The sequence below is a fragment of the Balaenoptera ricei genome, chromosome 13, assembly GCF_028023285.1.
Source record: "Balaenoptera ricei isolate mBalRic1 chromosome 13, mBalRic1.hap2, whole genome shotgun sequence".
NCBI lineage: Eukaryota > Metazoa > Chordata > Mammalia > Artiodactyla > Balaenopteridae > Balaenoptera > Balaenoptera ricei.
In genome coordinates, this window is record NC_082651.1 from 50,749,863 (window position 1) to 50,769,155 (window position 19,293).

Here is a 19,293-nt window from a genome sequence, read left to right on the forward strand (position 1 = left end):
ACTAAATGGGAGCTGAGAGGTATAAACAATGAGTGTGGGCTACTCTTTCAAGAGAAGAACATATCTTTCTTTGAAGAGAGAGGATGGTGACTGTGGCTGTGAGGTGATACAGGGTTAAGGGAGGGAACTTTAAAGTTAGAATTTGAGTATGTTTAGAAGTTGCAGGAAATGAGGCAGAAGAGGTAAGTTTGAAAATAGAGACAAAGTTAAGAAGTTGGCATTGTATATATACATCCTACTTTTTAGGGCATTTTCAAACCATTTGTAAAATTATAGCAAGACTGCATAGTAACTGCTTCACTGTATTTTTCATAATGTCTCCATGTGTGGAAATAGCAAAAATTTATGCCAAGATAAAGGAATTTATTCGGCCACAAGTGATGCATTCAGAGTCAGATCCTAGTACATCCAAACTCCTCAGTGACTGCTCTGACACTCTCAGCCATTTCCTCCTCTTCACCTAATTGTTGCTTCACTTTTCAGGTTAGACTGTGCACTCAGGTTAACCAAATCTGCTCTCACTTATTTGCTTCTGATTGTACCTTTCCTTTTGTGATGATGGAAATACAGATCGTAAATCATACATCTTCTGGAGTTTTTTCTTAATATCTCTTGTAATAACTTTTCAAATTGAAATCTCTGTGGGTGGGAAGTATATGTTTTGTTTATTTTGTTTCTGTCTACATAAAGCTCCTAATACACAGTGTTTTCTATGAACTGGTAAAACAGTTGGAAGCATGCTGCCAGTACAATGCTCCATTTTCCTTAGCATGAGACTAACAGGCATAAATATGTTAATACTTTTCAGATCTTGCGTTTGCCTGCTCCTAATAAAGATAATACAAAATGCTTCGTTCAGGTTTATCTGTTTCAAAAGGAAGAGCCAGATTAAGCAAAAAGAACATATTTTACATTTACATATTACATGGAGATTGTCCCTAGTTATGCACTGACACATGGTGGTTTTTCCAGTGATTTGTATAAATGTTCCTTAAAATTGTAGGCTATGAATGGTGAATGACTAGCATATAGGATTGTTTTGTACCTATTTGAATATATAAAGTATCTGTGCCTATTTCTGTGCATAAAGTATAGTATATAAAGTGATTCTAAGATGTCACTGTGTGTAGTTTTCAAAATTATTGCCAGTATTTTATGTAAATCATTCCAGGTTTCAAGGAAGTCAGTGATCATTCAAAAGACGCAGAGAGCTATGAGTATGACTTGATAGGAGTGACTGTTCACACAGGAACAGCAGATGGTGGACACTATTACAGCTTCATTAGAGATATAGTCAATCCGCATGCTTATAAAAACAATAAATGGTGAGTTTTAAATATTTTATTCTTGGGATTTAAAAAAGTCTTTTTTTCTTCTGTTTTTGAAGTATAAGCTTATGATAGTTGTCTTCTTGAGATAAGTTTTCAGATTTTAGTTTTCTAAAAACTTTATAGTTGGGAAAGGGAGCACATAAAATGTTTAAATGAAAGCAGCTTTCAAAAGACAATATGAATCTATCCTTAAACTTTATAGATCTCCAGACTCTTTTGAGAATTTGATAAATTCTCGCCTAAGAAAAATGAACACAGTCAAAGTTCTGCACACAACTTTAGATTCACAGACAATATTGCACCTTCCAAATCTTACCTACCTGTGTTCACTTATTCAAGAACTGTTTACTGAATGCCTTCTATAGGGTGGCCACAAAGTCCTTATGTATTCCAGTTAGAAATTACCTGCATACTCCATTTTCTTCACCTTACCTTTCCCTTCTGACACACATTCTTTTTATCATCTTTCATCAAGTTAATGGCTGGAAGTCATTCAATCAGTCCTTAATAGCTGGTTTTTGGTCCTCGGATGTTGTTGAGTAAAGTCTCATGTATAGAGACTATTGATGTGCTAGACATTGTTCTAAATATTGGGGATGTACATTGGTAAATTGATCTGCACTTAGCAGAATAGTTTCGTTCAAATATTTCTCACTCTTTATACCATCATATCCATGGTATCTTTACTTTTTTTTGTCCATTTGAATATAAATTTTGAAATGGCATCTTTATCGTTGTAAGTTTTCCAAGCTCTTAATGTTTTCTGTCTGATAGCTTTACATGTTAGAAAGTTATGCAAACTTTTTATCCTTGCTTTTATGAACTCTTTTGTTACTCCAAGGTTATAAATAGATCTATCAGATTTTAAGGTGGTTATGACTATGTTGTGAAATTATATTCCCAATTTCTAGTGGATTAGAATTGTCAAAACAAGAGCTTAGTTAGAATTTACCACATATTAATAAGTTTGATCAATATTTGTAATATATTAGAATGTAATCTAAATATTTTAAAAAGAGGCACAATACAGATATATTACATATATACTTGATGAATACTATATACTCTGCTTTAGGTATCTTTTTAATGATGCTGAGGTAAAACCTTTTGATTCTGCTCAACTTGCCTCTGAATGTTTTGGTGGAGAGATGACGGTAAGTTTTATTCAAAAGTTATAAATGGTTCATGACTTTCCAAGTGCTTTGCAGTATCATAAAATCCAATAGCAGAGTCATGTAACTTTCTTTTAATTCCTATAATTAAATCTAAAATGTATTTGTTTTTTGTTTAGTATAGTTTAGTATGTTTGGAGCATATACCAGACACTGGAAAATAGTTTTTTTTGAAAATATATTTTAAATTACTATTTCTTCAACTGATTAAGAGGGTCTGATTAAGAAGGGTTAAGACTTACAATTGAAAAATAATAGTATAGGAATTGAATTACATTTCCACAAGACATCATGATTAAATAAGTTGCTTACTTAAATGCTTTGGGATTAGAACAGAAAGAAATTACTCTTTATTGACTTACTATGAGAAATCTTTGACAAGGAAGTTGGCTTAAGCTAAACTTTAAAGATTGTTCCTTTAGTGCTTTCTATAACAGTAGCAGCAACCTGGTTATTACTAGTGACAGGATAGAAAAAGATTATCTGTTTTGTAATTATCAGTTAAGATATAAGAAAAGACAATTAGGTTGGAGTAGTGTTACAGTAATTTCACTTCTTCATATGCAGTTTACCCGAGTACCAATTTTCTGAAAACTTTAAAAATAGCCTGTTGATTCTCACAAGTCAAGTATTAAAAAGTAATTTCTGTTTCATAAAGAAGCTCAGATAAAGTTATATTTCCCTTTAATAGCCATGTTTATTGTGAAATAACTGGTCACATTCTGGATTTTAATGAAAAGCCTTTCTTAACTGCTCTTTGATGCTCTTACGTACTATTCTGAATAGAAAAGGAAAATTAGACAAATTCCTAACACTTGGAAAATGAGTAGAAGAAGGAAGGAAATAATGAGTTACTAATGAAGCCATAACTAAACCTATTGCATCTGTAGATGTTATTCCTAGAATATTTCCTCAAAAAAAAAAAAGAAAGAAAAGATAAACAAGTAAACAGTGCAAAACTCTTCTTTTAAAAGGTAGTTTTTCAGATTGCATGCCCATTTTATTAAGTTTTATATATTTGAAGAGAAATTAAGGAAACAATCCCATTCACCATTGCAACAAAAAGAATAAAAATCCCTAGGAATAAACCTACCTAAGGAGGTAAAAGACCTGTACTCAGAAAACTGTAAGACACTGATGAAAGAAATCAAAGATGACACAAACAGATGGAGAGATATACCATGTTCTTGGATTGGAAGAATCAATATTGTGAAAATGACTATACTACCCAAAGCAGTCTGCAGATTCAATGCAATCCCTATCAAACTACCAATGGCATTCTTCACAGAATTAGAACAAAAAATCTTACAATTCGTATGGAAACACAAAAGACCCCGAATAGCCAAAGCAATCTTGAGAAAGAAAAACGGAGCTGGAGGAATCAGGCTCCCTGACTTCAAACTATACCAAAAGGTACAGTAATTAAGATAGTATGGTACTGGCACAAAAAACAGAAATATAGATCAATGGTACAGGATAGAATGCCCAGAGGTAAACCCAGGCACATATGGGCACCTAATTTACGACAAAGGAGGCAGGAACATACAATGGAGAAATGACAGCCTCTTCAATAAGTGGTGCTGGGAAAACTGGACAGCTACATGTAAAAGAATGAAATTAGAACACTACCTAACACCATACACAAAAATAAACTCCAAATGCATTAAAGACTTAAATGTAAGACCAGACACTATAAAACTTTTGGAGGAAAACGTAGGAAAAACACTCTTTGACATAAACCACAGCAAGATCTTTTTTGACCCACCTCCTAGAGTAACAGAAGTAAAAACAAAAATAAACAAATGGGACTTAATTAAACTTAAAAGCTTTTGCACAGCAAAGGAAACCATAAACAAGACAAAAAGACAACCCTCAGAATGGGAGAAAATATTTGCAAGTGAAACAACAGACAAAGGATTAATCTCCAAAATATACAAACAGCTCATGGAGCTCAATATCAAAAAAACAAACAATCCAGTTAGAAAATGGGCGGAAGACCTAAATAGACATTTCACCAAGGAAGACATAGAGACAGCCAAGAGGCACATGAAAAGATGCTCAACATCACTAATTATTAGAGAAATGCAAATCAAAACTACAATGAGGTATCACCTCACGCAGGTCAGAATGGCCATTATCAAAAAAGCTAGAAACAGTAAATGCTGGAAAGGGTGTGGTGAAAAGGGAACCCTCGTACACTGCTGGTGGGAATGTAAATTGATACAGCCACTATAGAAAACAGTATGGAGGTTCCTTAAAAAACTAAAAATAGAACTGCCATATGACCCAGCAATCCCACTACTGGGCATATACCCTGAGAAAACCATAATTCAAAAAGAGACATGCACCACAGTGTTCATTGCAGCACTATTTACAATAGCCAGGACATGGAACCAACCTACATGTCCGTTGACAGATGAATGGATAAAGAAGATGTGGCACACATATACAATGGAATATTACTCAGCCATAAAAAGAAACGAAATTCAGTTATTTGTAGTGAGGTGGATGGACCTAGAGTCTGTCATACAGAATGAAGTAAGTCAGAAAGAGAAAAACAAATACCGTATGTTAACGCACATGTGTGGAATCTAAAATAATAAAAAAAAAATGGTACTGATGAACCTAGTTGCAGGGCAGGAATAATGGGGTAGGCATAGAGAATGGACTTGATGACATGGGGTGGGAGGGCAAAGCTGGGGCGAAGTGAGAGTAGCATCAACATATATACACTACCGAATGTAAAATAGTTGGCTGGTGGGAAGCAGCAGCATAGCACAGGGAGATCGGCTTGGTGCTTTGCGATGACCTAGATGGGTGGGATAGGGAGGATGGGAGGGAGGCTCGGGAGGGAGGGGATATGGGGACGTGTGTATGCATATGGCTGATTCACTTTGTTGTGGAACAGAAACTAACATGGTATTGTGAAGCAATTATATTCCAATAAAGATCTATTGAAAAAAAAAGGTAGTTTTTCAGATTGCAAGTCCATTTTATTAAGCTTTGTATTATTGATGGTAAAGTACCTTAAAAATGTTTTGAATCTTTTTTTTAAAGTACATACTCCTAGCCAAAAACTTTTATCAAAGATTTTTCTGAATATAATGCTATTTGAGAACTATTTACAAAGTTGCTATAAAGTATAAAATAGCTATTTATGAAATATTTTATATATAAATATAGCTGAGTGTACCCATTTCTTAAAGAAGGAAAACTTTCATTTTTTTAAACAGACCAAGACCTATGATTCTGTTACAGATAAATTTATGGATTTCTCCTTTGAAAAGGTAACCATTTCTTTCATGTATAATTGTACATTGTTTTCCGACTTCCATGTTATCTACTTTTATAGTTATACTATGTCAAAATGAAAATATACTTTTTTTTCCCTCTTAAAGACACACAGTGCTTATATGCTGTTTTACAAACGCATGGAACCAGAGGAAGAAAATGGCAAAGAATACAAATTTGATGTTTCATCTGAATTACTAGAGGTATAAGTTAATTTAACTTTAGCAACAATTTAAAAACATGTTAAGTATTTATGCAAGTATTAGTTCTAGAATATAAAAGCAGGCTATATAAACAACATCATTAGTATCTGTAATCCGAGGTAAGCCTTAACCCTGTTTACAAATAGTCTCGGCAATACTGACATACAACAGGTGAATGTAAAGTGAAAGAGATTAAAGGGAGTGGAAAACAATTATTAATAACATTTAAGAAAAATAAGAAAGGTAAAAATGGTTGATGGAATAAGCGCAAGCTCACAATTAACTTGTATGGTTGGTGATATTCTTGGATTGGGTGATAGGACTGTGAATGTTCCTTTTCTTACGCTTCATATTATACACAAGCGTACAGTGTATTTTAAATGCATTTAAAATATGTATTATTATTTTAATATGTGTCTCATTTGTAGTAATGAGCTCTCTTCGTTTCGTATGTAGTTAAGTGATAATGTTAGGGGTTTATAAAAAGTGTGCACACTCAGTGTGTGTTGTATCATTGTTGTAAACTGACTCTGCCAAAAGTACAAAAAAATAAATCTCCAGAAAGGTATACCTGATACAAGTGTACTCTTCCATGTAGACAGTTAAACTTTTACTCTCTGACTGATTGATATTTGCACTATTGTGGTCAAGTCTTAAAACTGAGTGGATTTTCTTCCCCAAACACTTCTAATGGTATCTTGCCTACCTGTAATTTACAGATAAAGAGCCAAGAATATTATCTTCTTCCAAACCCTCTAAATTAGGTTTACCAGCAGAATTAGATGCTTCACTAGATGTCAAGCTATTAAACTCACCTGTTTATACAAAGATTTATTTCAACTGCTATCATAATAGCAAAATAAAATAGATTATAATCATCATGATGTGCAAGACTTTGTGTCCCCAGGGTATTCAGACAAATGTACACCATGTTCTAGATGAGGACCCAACAGTATTTAAAGATAGCCACCCACATGTGAAATAAAATGAAATTTTACATAAAACCTTAATGATGTACAGTTGGCATTTGAACAACACAGGCTTGAACTGCGAGGGTCCACTTAACACATGGTTTTTTTTTTTTTTTTCAATAAATACAGGATCTATAAGTAAACATGAATTTCTTTTTCACATTGTTTTCTTTTTTCTTTTTTAAATTTTATTTATTTTTGGCCGCGTTGGGTCTTCGTTGCTGCGCGCAGGCTTTCTCTAGTTGCAACGAGCGCGGGCTACTCTTCATTGCGGTGTGCAGGCTTCTCATTGTGGTGGCTCCTCGTTGCCGAACACAGGCTCTAGGCGCGTGGGCTTCAGTAGTTGCGGCTCGCAGGCTCTAGAGCACAGGCTCAGTAGTTATGGCGCACAGGCTTAGTTGCTCTGTGGCATGTGGAATCTTCCCAGATCAGGACATGAACCTGTGTCCCCTGCATTGGCAGGCAGATTCTTAACCACTGTGCCACCACCAGGGAAGTCCCTTATTTTGCCAGTTTTTAAACATAAACCTTTCTCTCATAATCTGTTCTTACCAAAATATCAGCGTACCATAGTTTTCATGTATGTTATCAACATTAACATAATTTTATTCATTATATATTTGCTCTTCAGACAGATGGGATTTCAGAGTTCTTACTTTTAAAATTTTAATAAATAAATTAAAAAAAAAAGAAACAGCGTGATCACTTGAGGTAACCAGATAAGTAGTGATAAATAGGATCAGGTTTAGTAACTACTTCCATATTCCATTTACCTGGAAAAAAGTCAACATGAATTTTAAGTGCATGTATATTTTTTGTTTCTTCTAGAGCAAGTCTTATTTTGTCTAATAAAAATATTGGTAAAATGTTATGAAGCAAATGCTTTCTGATATCTAATGTTAACATTTTTTTCTTCAGTGGATTTGGCATGATAACATGCAGTTTCTTCAAGACAAAAACATTTTTGAACATACATATTTTGGGTAAGCTTGGCAAATTTAATAAGATTTTTTTGTTACACATTTTTAAAAAATCTTATTTTGTAAGAATTTTAACCTATTGTTTTCAAATTCTAGGTTTATGTGGCAGTTGTGTAGTTGTATTCCCAGTACATTACCAGATCCTAAAGCTGTGTCCTTAATGACAGCAAAGGTAATATATGTATAGACTTAGGTAATTTCTTCAAAATTGGTGACTTTAAAATAATTAAATCTTTTTTGCTTAATTTTATCTTTTCTTGCAGTTAAGCACTTCCTTTGTCCTAGAGACATTTATTCATTCAAAAGAAAAGGTATGCGTTTTACTTCGTAAACTTTTGTGCCATTCATGTCATTTATCAGATATCTTTTTTTTTTTAATTTATTTTTTATTTTTGGCTGCGTTGGGTCTTCATTACTGCGTGGGCTTTCTGTAGTCGCAGTGAGCGGGGGCTACTCTTCATTGCAGTGCACAGCCTTCTCATTGTGGTGGCTTCTCTTGTTGTGGAGCATGGGCTTCAGTAGTTGTGGCTCGTAGGCTCTAGAGTGCAGGCTCAGTAGTTGGAGCGCATGGGCTTAGTTACTCCGCGGCATGTGGGATCTTCCTGGACCAGGGCCTGAACCCATGTCCCCTGCATTGACAGGCGGATTCTTAACCACTGCACCACCAGGGAAGCCCCAGATATCTCCTAATACCTTCAGTAACTTCTTTTTCTTTTATAGCCCACAATGCTTCAGTGGATTGAACTGTTGACCAAACAATTTAATAATAGTCAAGCAGCTTGTGAGGTGAGGTGAATAATTCAACAAACAATGCATAGCTTAAGATTCACTTTCTTGTTTTGTTTTCTTTTATTCTTAACTTAGATGCTATAACAAAATTGTTTTATCTATTATAAATCATAGGGAGCCAGTGTAAGTTGTTCCTAAAATTACTTGATTGCCAAGAGAAATTTATAATTAATGTATCAAATTCATTACATTGATTAAATAATCGATTTTTAAGTTACTTAAAAATCCTTGGGTTCCCCCCACCATGTATTGGAAGGAAAAAGTATAGAAAATGCAGAACTGTACCAGATATTTCTTAACTACTTTTGCATGCTACCAGAAAATACTGAAAAATGCTTATCTCCCTTCCCCCTCTGAGAAAAAATGCATATATCCCAGTAGATCAGTTTATGTCCTATTTTATCTTTTCCCATATTACATTATAAGAGAAACATACATCCCTAAGGATAGTATGCACACAGGTAATAAACACGTAGCCATATTGCCATCTTACTATCGTTTATCATTTGTGATGATCTCCCAGAGTGGTGTGTACCTTTCTAGGAATGCAAGTCTTATAAATTCCCAAAAGTGGGAGACAGCAGCATAGTGTACAATAGATGAAATTAGTTGAAGATTTTTTTCATGTGTAGAAGGTTTTTAGAAAGATTTTTTTTTTTTTAATTTTTTTCAGTCGGTTTGTTTGAATTAGTATTCAAACAAGGTCCACATTTTGCTTTTGTCTTGTAAATCTCTTTTCATCTAAAATACAGTTGACCCTTGGACAACACGGGTTTGAACTGTGTGGGTCCACTCATACACAGATTTTTTCAATAACTACGTACAGTACCGTACAATCTGTGGTTGGTTAAATCTGAGGATGTGGAGGAACCTAAGATACAGAAGGTCAACTATGGGACTTGAGTATCTGCAGATTTTTGTGTATGCTGGGGCTCCATACCAAGGAGCAACTGTAGTTACCTTCTGTTTTTTTTTTCCCCTCTGTACCACTTTCTCATTTGTTCTGCAGGATTTTCCACATGCTGGCTTTGATCTAGTGCATCCTTTGGGTGTTATTTAACATACTCCTCTATTCCTTTCCATCTTCATGATTTTTAAAAAACTGGTAAAAAAAAAAAAAAAAAAAAAATTGTTCAGTAGATGCAGAAGCTTGATTAGGTCATAAATTTTTTTGTTTTTGTTGTTTTTATTAATAAAGTTGCAACTTCAGTTTTTTCACTAAGGATTTGCCTCTGGAACTCTCTCAAGGAGTTACAATTCTCTACAGTTGTCAGTAATTATGTGTGTGCATAAATAGGCAGTACAGTTCAATAGAAGAGTTAAATATGTGATTAAGAGATATCTTGAAATTAATGGGAAATTGTCTTAGCTAAGCGTAAAGAAGAGTGTTTTTTGTTATCAACAGAACATAAATTGGTTTTAAACAGAAAGTTTATCATACTCAGTATGTTATTAATAGGAACAAAAAATTCGACAGTGTGACATTTAAGTCTAAGAGGAAAATAGTATTTGACTTTATTAAGAACTGCAGGTTGTCATCATGTAGGTTCTACACTATAATGTAACTGGCATCCATGGAATTCTGTATTGAGATGACCTTGATTATGACTTTAGACATTTTAGATTTTACACTTTTTACCAATTGAAGAATCTTTTTTGGTAAGAATTTAAAGGAATTCAAATGTCAACTAGAATTAAAATCTTTGTGTGATTTTTATCCCAATTGACAAGTATTGATTGAATGTTAAAATCACACTATTTACTTACAGTGGTTTTTGGACCGCATGGCTGATGATGATTGGTGGCCAATGCAGATACTAATTAAGTGCCCTAATCAAATTGTGAGACAGGTAAGAAAAAATTTATTTGAAAGTGGCTTTCAAGTTAATTGTTCTGAATTTGCCTGTGAATATATTTTAACCCAGCATTGAAAGTAGTTTGAAAAGATCGACCTCTTATCACAAAAGTCATTTTGCTCTTATTTTCACCAGCTTCTTTTGGCAAATCAGCTATCATTCCAGTCAAGTGATTAAAATCATTCACATTTCCTGGTTATAGGAAGATAGCTTATAACTGCCTATTTTCTCAGATCCTACTTTGATGTATGAGTTGTACTGATTCTTTTTCAGATCCTTAGATATTCTAATCATGGTAGGGTACTGTAATGGCCTTGAAAGTTAAATGAATAGTGTATAACTTATTTCTGTGACAGATTCTCAACTGTCACATGAATCAATTTGTTTTTCTTAAATCATTGGAAAAATTAACAAGGAAGAAAAATACATATGGATTTATGACACAAAACCAAAAATTTAATCTGAAATATGCTACTTTCAGTTATAATTGAGATAGAATTCTTATATCATAAAATTTAGCAAAACTTTTCAAAGTGTAAAATTTAGTGGTTTTTAGTATATTCCCAAATATGTGACCATCATCTATCTAATTTTATAACACCCCCAAAAGAAATCCCATACTTATGAGCAATCACTTCCATTTTATCCTGTCCCTTCTCTTCAGCCCCTGGCCACCATTAATATACTTTCTGCCTCTGTGGGTTTGCCTATTCTCACCATTTCATTTGAATAGAATCACACAGTATGTGGTCTTTTGTGACTGGCTTTTTTGATTTAACAATGTTTTCAAGGTTTATCCATGTTGTGACTTGTATCTGTACTTTATTTCTTCTTATTGCCAAATAATATTCTATATACCAAATTTTGTTTATCTGTTCAGCAGTTGATGAACACTAGTGATGTTTCCACTTTTTTGCTGTTTTGAATAACACTGCTATGAACATTTGTGTACAGATATTTGTGTGGACATGTGTTTTCAGTTCTTTTGGATATATACATAGGAGTGAATTGCTGGGTTGTAACATTCTTAGGAACTACCAAACTTTTTTTCATGATGTCTGCACCAGTTTACATTCCCACCAGCAATCTGTGAAGGTTCCAGTTTTGCTACATCTTCTTCAACATTTGTTTATTGTCTTCTTGATTTTAGCCATTCTAATGGGTGTGAAGTAGTATCTCATTGTAGTTTTGGTTTGCATTTCCTTAATGATTAATGATAGTAAACATCTTTTCGTGTGCTTATTGGCCATTTGTATATCTTAATCCATATTTTTTGGATAAACTTAAATCGCATTTCCTTCTCCTAGTCATTGAATTCTGATAAGCAGCTGTCCTGCCCCACTCCACTCTTCTGAAAGAGATGGATGCCAAGTTTTCTTTCCTCTATCTCCACTAGTAAAGGAGGTTTCATGAAGCTTTGTTATTTGATAATCTCTATTACTGAAACCTATAGTTTGTTTTTGCTTTTTCCCTTATAAAATTGTTTTTCAAGCTAACTCTACCTTTTATCTTCAGTCTGTAGTTGAGACTCCAGGAAAGCTTTAGAATGTCAAAAGATAATCTGTGGGCAAGATATAAATGGGTAGCAGAATTTTTAATCATGTTCATTTTTCAGTGTCTTTGTTACCTGATGTGAGTTGACTCTTAGGTTGTCCTATCTTTTCATTTATAGATGTTTCAGCGTTTGTGTATCCATGTGATTCAGAGACTTAGACCTGTGCATGCTCATCTCTATCTACAGCCAGGAATGGAAGATGGGTAAGAAGTATACCTTTTGAACTGAACATTTTTAAAAAATTTATTTATTCATTTATTTATTCATTTATTTAATTTATTTAATTATTATTAATTAATTAATTTATTTATTTGGCCGTGCCGGGTCTTAGTTTCATTGCGGCATGCGAACTCTTAGTTGCAGCATGCATGTGGGATCTAGTTCCCTGACCAGGGATCAAACCCGGGCCCCTGCATTGGAAACACAGAGTCTTAGCCACCAGACCACCAGGGAAGTCCCTGAACATTTTATTTTTAAGTTTTTTGATTATCTGCCTATGAAGTATTTTTAAATATCCACACTGAAATATTTAGGTTCTCCTATTTAAAAATAATCTGTAATAATATAAATCAAGAAGGAAAACTTTTGTTTTATTTTTATTTAATTGCATTTTCAAAATCCTCTACAAGTAACCTTGGCTTAGTCTTTTTGTTTTGATTTCAGAGAGACATGATAACTGGAATCCAACTATTTGTATTATTGTAATTGGTATTCATTATTACAAAGATGAATGAGATAAATTCAGGTTTTTAAAATATTTCTCCTCCCAAAATATCTATCCCCAGACTTCATACTTTTTCTAAGATATATAAAATTGTGTTTTCAGGTCTGACGATATGGATGCTTCAGTAGAAGATATAGGTGGCCGTTCATGTGTCACTCGATTTGTGAGAACTCTGTTATTAATCATGGAACATGGTGTAAAGCCTCACAGTAAACATCTTACAGAATATTTTGCCTTCCTTTATGAATTTGCCAAAATGGGTGAAGAAGAGGTGAGGCTATATCTTGTTTATTTCTGGTATTATGTACTTATTTTCAGTATTTAAAACTTAATTTGTTTTTATTTTATATTTTTAAATCAATATTTTTATTTTTAGAGCCAGTTTTTGCTTTCACTGCAAGCCATATCTACAATGGTACATTTTTACATGGGAACCAAAGGACCTGAAAATGTAAGTACAATTCTGTCTCATATCAGGGATTTAGAGGCCATGTTTTCAAGTTTGCATCATAGAAAGATACTAGATTCCTTTGAAGTCCCTTCTAGCCCTGATATTAAATGATTTTAAGGGTCTATGTTTGGTTGATATTTTTAATGGATATAGCAAGAGAAGAAACAGTCAAATGATAGATTTCACTGGTATGGCCCTGGATCAAAGCAAATAAATTTAGGCAAAATGGCCATTACCTGCTTTTAGGGTCTTATCAGTAGCATGTTGTGTTTTGGTGAACATTTTTGCTGGCCATATTTTTAAAGCCCTTTGCTATATTAAGTCTGTCAGTCTTCCAAAAATTCAATTCATAATATTAAAACTATTACATCAATTTTGTGTTGTCTGTAATGACCACATTGGATTGAATGCTCTCTTTGCTCTATCTTATTTAATCCTTGTTGCAACCCTAAGAGGTAAGTACTGTTGTTATCTCCATTTTACAGATGGGGAACTTGAGGCATAAAGAAGTTAACTTGTTTTAGATCACAGTGAGTTAGGCTTTGACCCTTGGTTAGACTCCTGAACGAAACTGTTAGCTACTGTGCTGTAATGGTTCTCCAAATATGTACTGTTATTATCTAATTTCAGCCTAGATGTCTACTTATTTAGACTGCTTTTCTTTTGCTTTGTTAGATCATAAAATCTTTTCAGTGTTGCATTTCAAACCTCAAATGAATATCTCTTTGAAATACCTACTGTTTGGATTATCTGAAAACTGCAAATATGGATTCCTTAATTTGTGTAACTGGTATTTTTATTAAATATGAAATACCGTTTTATCATACTCATATAAATATTGTTCCTGATTTATCTTCCAAAGAGCTTGCCTATAAGAAAAAAAATTATTATTAAAGAATTTATATCTTTAGGTAAGGTAAATACAATATTGGGAATTATTGTTCTTTACAGTTCTGCCTATTAAATCTAAAATTGTCCTGAATGTGGTTTAGACTTTTAAAGTTAAGGTTAGGCCTTTGAGTGGTTATTTTTCATGATACATGCTCCTGCCACTGTCTACCCTGCATTGTTATGTAAGACAATCAAGCTCTTTTCTCTCAACATAATGTTAAAAAATAATATTATATTAAAAATGAATTGTGTTATGTTCTAGCCTCAAGTTGAAGTGTTGTCAGAGGAAGAAGGGGAAGAAGAGGAGGAGGAAGAAGATATACTCTCTCTGGCAGAAGAAAAATACAGGCCAGCTGCTCTTGAAAAAATGATAGCTTTAGTTGCTCTTTTGGTTGAACAGTCTCGCTCAGAAAGGTGAAATGTTTCAACATTCAAAATGCTTAAAGCATGTTTGATTTTATTCTTTTTACGTAATTGTTTTACCATTATTAACTCAGTAGCTTTTGTTACTTAATTCCTTTTAAATAATAACAACACTTTCCATCAACTCTTGTAGCATAAGTATTTCAATCCTTTGTACCAAACTCTTACTTTGCCTGAGTCATGTTAGAAATATACATTGAAGAAATATACAGTAAAATATCTAGCAAAATTATATGTGCATTCATCCTTTGACCTAGCAACCCCACTTCTGGGATTCTGTTTCCAAAACACCAAAAGATGTATGTGCAGTGCTGTTTATTGAAGCAGTGTTTATAAACAGCAAAAGACTGAAAATGTCCACAAAGATGGTACAAGTTGAAGAAACAGAGCATCCACGTGATAGAGGACTCTGTAGCAGAAAGAAAACAGGCAGTATGGAATGTATGTGTACTACCATGGAGAGATCTTTAACATACATATCACTGAGGTGAAAAAAGACAAGGTGGACAAAAGTATATATAGTATGCTACTTTTTTTTTTCTTTTGGCTACACAGCATGGCCTTTGGGATCACTGAGTCCTAACCACTGGACCACCAGGGAATTCCCTATAGTATGCTACTTTTTAAGAAGGGGAGGCTGTGAGACACAAAGTGAGTGAGAGAGGGAGAGAGAGAGAGAGAGAGTGTGTGTGTGTGTGTGTGTGTGTGTGTGTGTGCGTGCATGCGTGCAACCAAGCCTCATTATTCACGGATCTCCAATTTGTGAATTCTCCTACTTAACTTAAATTTATTTGTAATCCCCAAATCAGTACTTGTGAAGCATTTACAGTGATTTGTGGATTACAGAATGTACAGAGTGGCAAAAAATTGGAGTTAACCTGACACACACTTCTCCAGCTGAGGTGAAACATGGTGACACTCTGCCTTCTTGTTTCGGTGCTCAAATTGTAAACAAATTTTTGTTTGCAATATATGCCACATTTTTCACATTTATGCTTTTTGTTGGTGATTTGGCTGTTTAAAAATGGTCCCAAGCATAGTGCCAAGTGCTGTCTAGTGTGTTCCTAAGCTCAAGAAGGCCATAATATGCCTTAAGGAGAAAGTACACATTAGATAAGCTTCATTCAGGTTTGAGTTACAGTGCTGTTTGCTCTGTATTCAGTACTAATGAGTCAACATTAAATCAGGTGTCTTTAAACAGAAACACACATTAAACAAGGTAACATATTGATCTATTGATGAAAATGTTATGACCAGAGGTTCAGAGGAACCTAAGTGTATGTTTTCCCTATGAGCAGTGATTCAGTGTTCACTAATTCAGTGTTCGCAGCTCTTTATAGAACGTAAGTACTACAAATAACAAGAATTGACTATTTTTCTAATTGAAGACTAAATTTTTAAAAATAAATTTTAAAAGTTTCCAGTGGTTGGGGGAGGGGAAAACAGGCTGGAGGGGACAGGAATGAAAGTTTGACTTCTTTGAATATAGTACACTGTTTTGTTTTTTAGATTTATCTTTGGAATCATGTAAATGTTTTCTATAATCATAAATAAATTAATAAAATGCAATCCCTAAAAATCAAAAGCAGACTGAAATAAATGAGCCTAACTGTATATTGAGTTGGTGACATAGCCACTGGAGAGGAATTAAAGTGACTTTAGAACACATTGATTTAACTGTAATTTTTAGTGGGATGTACCTGAAGGACAAAAAGAATTGTACAATTATTCTCAAGTGTTTTACTAATTATATTATGAGTAGTAGTATAATTAGAATTATTATTCTGAAACTGTATTATAGAATAAAACAGATAATTGTTAATGTCATTAGAAAACCAAGATTTTCAGGAAAAGAAAAGAGAAATACAAATATAAAATTGTAGGATGTTTACATAACTTCTTCAAAACTAAATTTGAATTTGGGAATATCAGTAGAGTTCATGGTATATTTTGTCTTAAGCAAACAAAAAATGTATTATGTATCTCCATTTTCTGAGAAGGCCTAGAAATCCTGTCCAACCCAAAAATCAGTGAGTGCCCCTGGCATCTAGATAACATTTCCCACTGAAAAAAATCAAGGTTCCTTGGGAAAATGGCTAATTCCAGGTCTTGGGCAAGAAATGAATGGGAAGCTTCGAACATTTTGTCATTTTGGAAAGCAAGGAGGCTATCAAAGACTACTGAGGTCATGTTAAAAGGTCTCAAGAGTCAACTTAAGGAGGTTTCTACTGGTCACAGATTGGACAGCTTGAGCATCAATAATAGTAATAACAACTGCAAGTGGACTAAAACACATCATGGATGTTTACATCCATGAGTTCATAATGATACCTAAAAACAAAATTTTAAAAATTATTGACAACCTTTGGAGTATATTAAGAAACCAAGTAACAATTTTGGAAACTTATTAATAAAGGAACAATATCAAGTATTTATCTTACCTGCAAGAATTATACTTCATGGCAACCAAATGGTAAATGAGAGGGATGTTCATCGTCATAGAGGTATTTGAGCTAATAAATGAGCAAGTAATGCTGGAATTAGGATATCAATATTTTGCATCCCAAATGCAATAATGGATCTAGGAAATGATCATCATGGGCTGAAAACATTACAAAAAGAGGTACAGCTTTTCATTGTGTGCCTCCTGATGAAAGTTCACACTACCATTTATAAGGTATTCTTGATTAAAAAGTCAAACCTAGATCTGATCAAGTCTCTAGATCTAATAACTACCAGTTTACAGGAAATACGGGGACAGAGGAATATGTTAAAACAGCACACCAAGGATATAATCAGCAAAATGGAAATGTGGGAAATTCTACAGGTCAAACCACCTGCTTTCTTCAACAGATTAATTGCAAGATAAAAACAAAATCGGAGGGGATACCAGTTGTCTAAAAGAGATTTAAAAGACATTTCAACCACTGTCAACAGAGGACTTTATTTGGATCCTGATTCAAACAAATTATAAAAAAATTTTTTAGAAACTTGAGGAAATTGTACATTGACTGGATCTTGTATGATAATAAGAAATTGTTAATTTATTTTAGGTGTGAATAATGGTAGTGTTTATGTTTTTGAAATTTATGTTTGAGATATGTATGGAAATTTATGGACTAAGTGATAAAATATCTGGAATTGCTTCAAAATAGTTCATATTTGAATGAGTAGGAGGTACAGATGAATCAAGACTGACCGTAAGGTGGTAATTTGCAACTGAGTGATGGGATGCTTATAGTATTCTATTTTTGTATGTGTTTGAAATTTTCTATAATAAGTTAAAGAAATATGCAGTAATTTTAAACTTGAAAGTGAAATTCTCTATTTCTTAGAAGTTCGTTTTGTTTTGAAGGTTCTCATGTCAAAAAAAAGCTCTCTAAATTAGACCCATCCTAGTGTTACAGTACACCAAAATATTGAGTTAATTAAATGGAAATAAAGTAAATTTGGACTTCTATGTACCAATCTTGGAATTTTGAAAAATTGTGTCTAGTGAGCAAGTCTAGCTAGCAGAAAGTTCAAAAATCATTTTATGATGGTGGCTTGGTACACTTGTAATTGAATCAACAATTTTGTTATGTGTCATGATGCAAATGGCTATAAAGTAGTATAGAGGAAAGAAAAACTTATTTCCACTAATGTTTTCTTTCAGGCATTTGACATTATCACAGACTGACATGGCGGCATTAACAGGAGGAAAGGTAATACCGTCTCAATATTAGACCACTTGATAATCACAAAAATAACAACAAAATAGTTCTTAAATGAACAACTTTTGCTTTTAACAGGGATTTCCCTTCTTGTTTCAACATATTCGTGATGGCATCAATATAAGACAAACTTGTAATCTGATTTTCAGCCTTTGTCGATACAATAATCGACTTGCAGAACATGTAAGTGCTGAGAAACAGTCTTAAAAGTTTTTTGATAATTCGTAGAAGAATATCCTGAAATTATCCCCTTTGTTTTGTTTTGTTTTGTTTTAGATTGTATCTATGCTTTTCACATCAATAGCAAAATTGACTCCTGAGGTATGTAGACATCTATTCATTCATGTTTTTCAAACTACTGTCAGCACTGACAATGCTTTCAAATGAACCTTTCTAATTGTTTCTAGGAAAAAATGTATCAAGGCTTCCCTCATAATACAACAACCTATTTTAACTATGTAACTTGAATAAACTGAATTACTTCTTCACATCTTGTCACAAATGTCATTTTCCCAATTAAATATAAATTTACATATAAGTTGAATATATCAGAGTGCCACCTAGATACTGAGCTTTAAAGTTGTTTGGTTTGAAGCTATATCATATTGTACCTTAGAAGAAAGTAGGCTAACCAGAATTCTGCCTAGGTGGAGAAGTATGTATTTTCATAAAATGAAAATGTTATAGCTACTTTGATAATACATGTCAAATATTAATATAAATTATACCTCAGAGAGCAAAGGTTGCTGTAGGAAACTTTTAATCTAAATTTTTCTATAAACATGGTTGTCTCATTAACAAGAGTTTTGATACTTTTTTTCCCGAATTGACATCCAGAAAAATAGACGTTTTCTGTTACATGTGGCTCCCACGCAATTGACACTGTATCCTGAGTTCACCCTTCTGCTTTATGAGAGTTCAGGTTCATATGTATGAGTACTGA

At 33.5% G+C, this 19,293-nt stretch overlaps 1 protein-coding gene across 7 annotated transcripts in view; it reads left to right on the plus strand.

Annotated features, from left to right (window-relative positions):
• The window catches only part of USP34 (ubiquitin specific peptidase 34), a 236,701-nt gene that overhangs the window by 188,549 nt on the left and 28,859 nt on the right, over window positions 1-19,293 (plus strand). For all 7 annotated transcript variants that reach the window (XM_059943258.1, XM_059943263.1, XM_059943264.1 and 4 more), the window contains 16 exons: window positions 1,172-1,325; window positions 2,407-2,485; window positions 5,737-5,790; window positions 5,902-5,997; window positions 7,887-7,951; window positions 8,045-8,120; window positions 8,212-8,259; window positions 8,669-8,734; window positions 10,507-10,587; window positions 12,266-12,351; window positions 12,975-13,143; window positions 13,249-13,323; window positions 14,477-14,628; window positions 18,293-18,341; window positions 18,429-18,533; window positions 18,627-18,671. In XM_059943258.1, coding sequence (XP_059799241.1) covers window positions 1,172-1,325; window positions 2,407-2,485; window positions 5,737-5,790; window positions 5,902-5,997; window positions 7,887-7,951; window positions 8,045-8,120; window positions 8,212-8,259; window positions 8,669-8,734; window positions 10,507-10,587; window positions 12,266-12,351; window positions 12,975-13,143; window positions 13,249-13,323; window positions 14,477-14,628; window positions 18,293-18,341; window positions 18,429-18,533; window positions 18,627-18,671 — 1,400 coding nt within the window. The remainder of the gene's footprint in view (window positions 1-1,171; window positions 1,326-2,406; window positions 2,486-5,736; window positions 5,791-5,901; window positions 5,998-7,886; window positions 7,952-8,044; window positions 8,121-8,211; window positions 8,260-8,668; window positions 8,735-10,506; window positions 10,588-12,265; window positions 12,352-12,974; window positions 13,144-13,248; window positions 13,324-14,476; window positions 14,629-18,292; window positions 18,342-18,428; window positions 18,534-18,626; window positions 18,672-19,293) is intronic.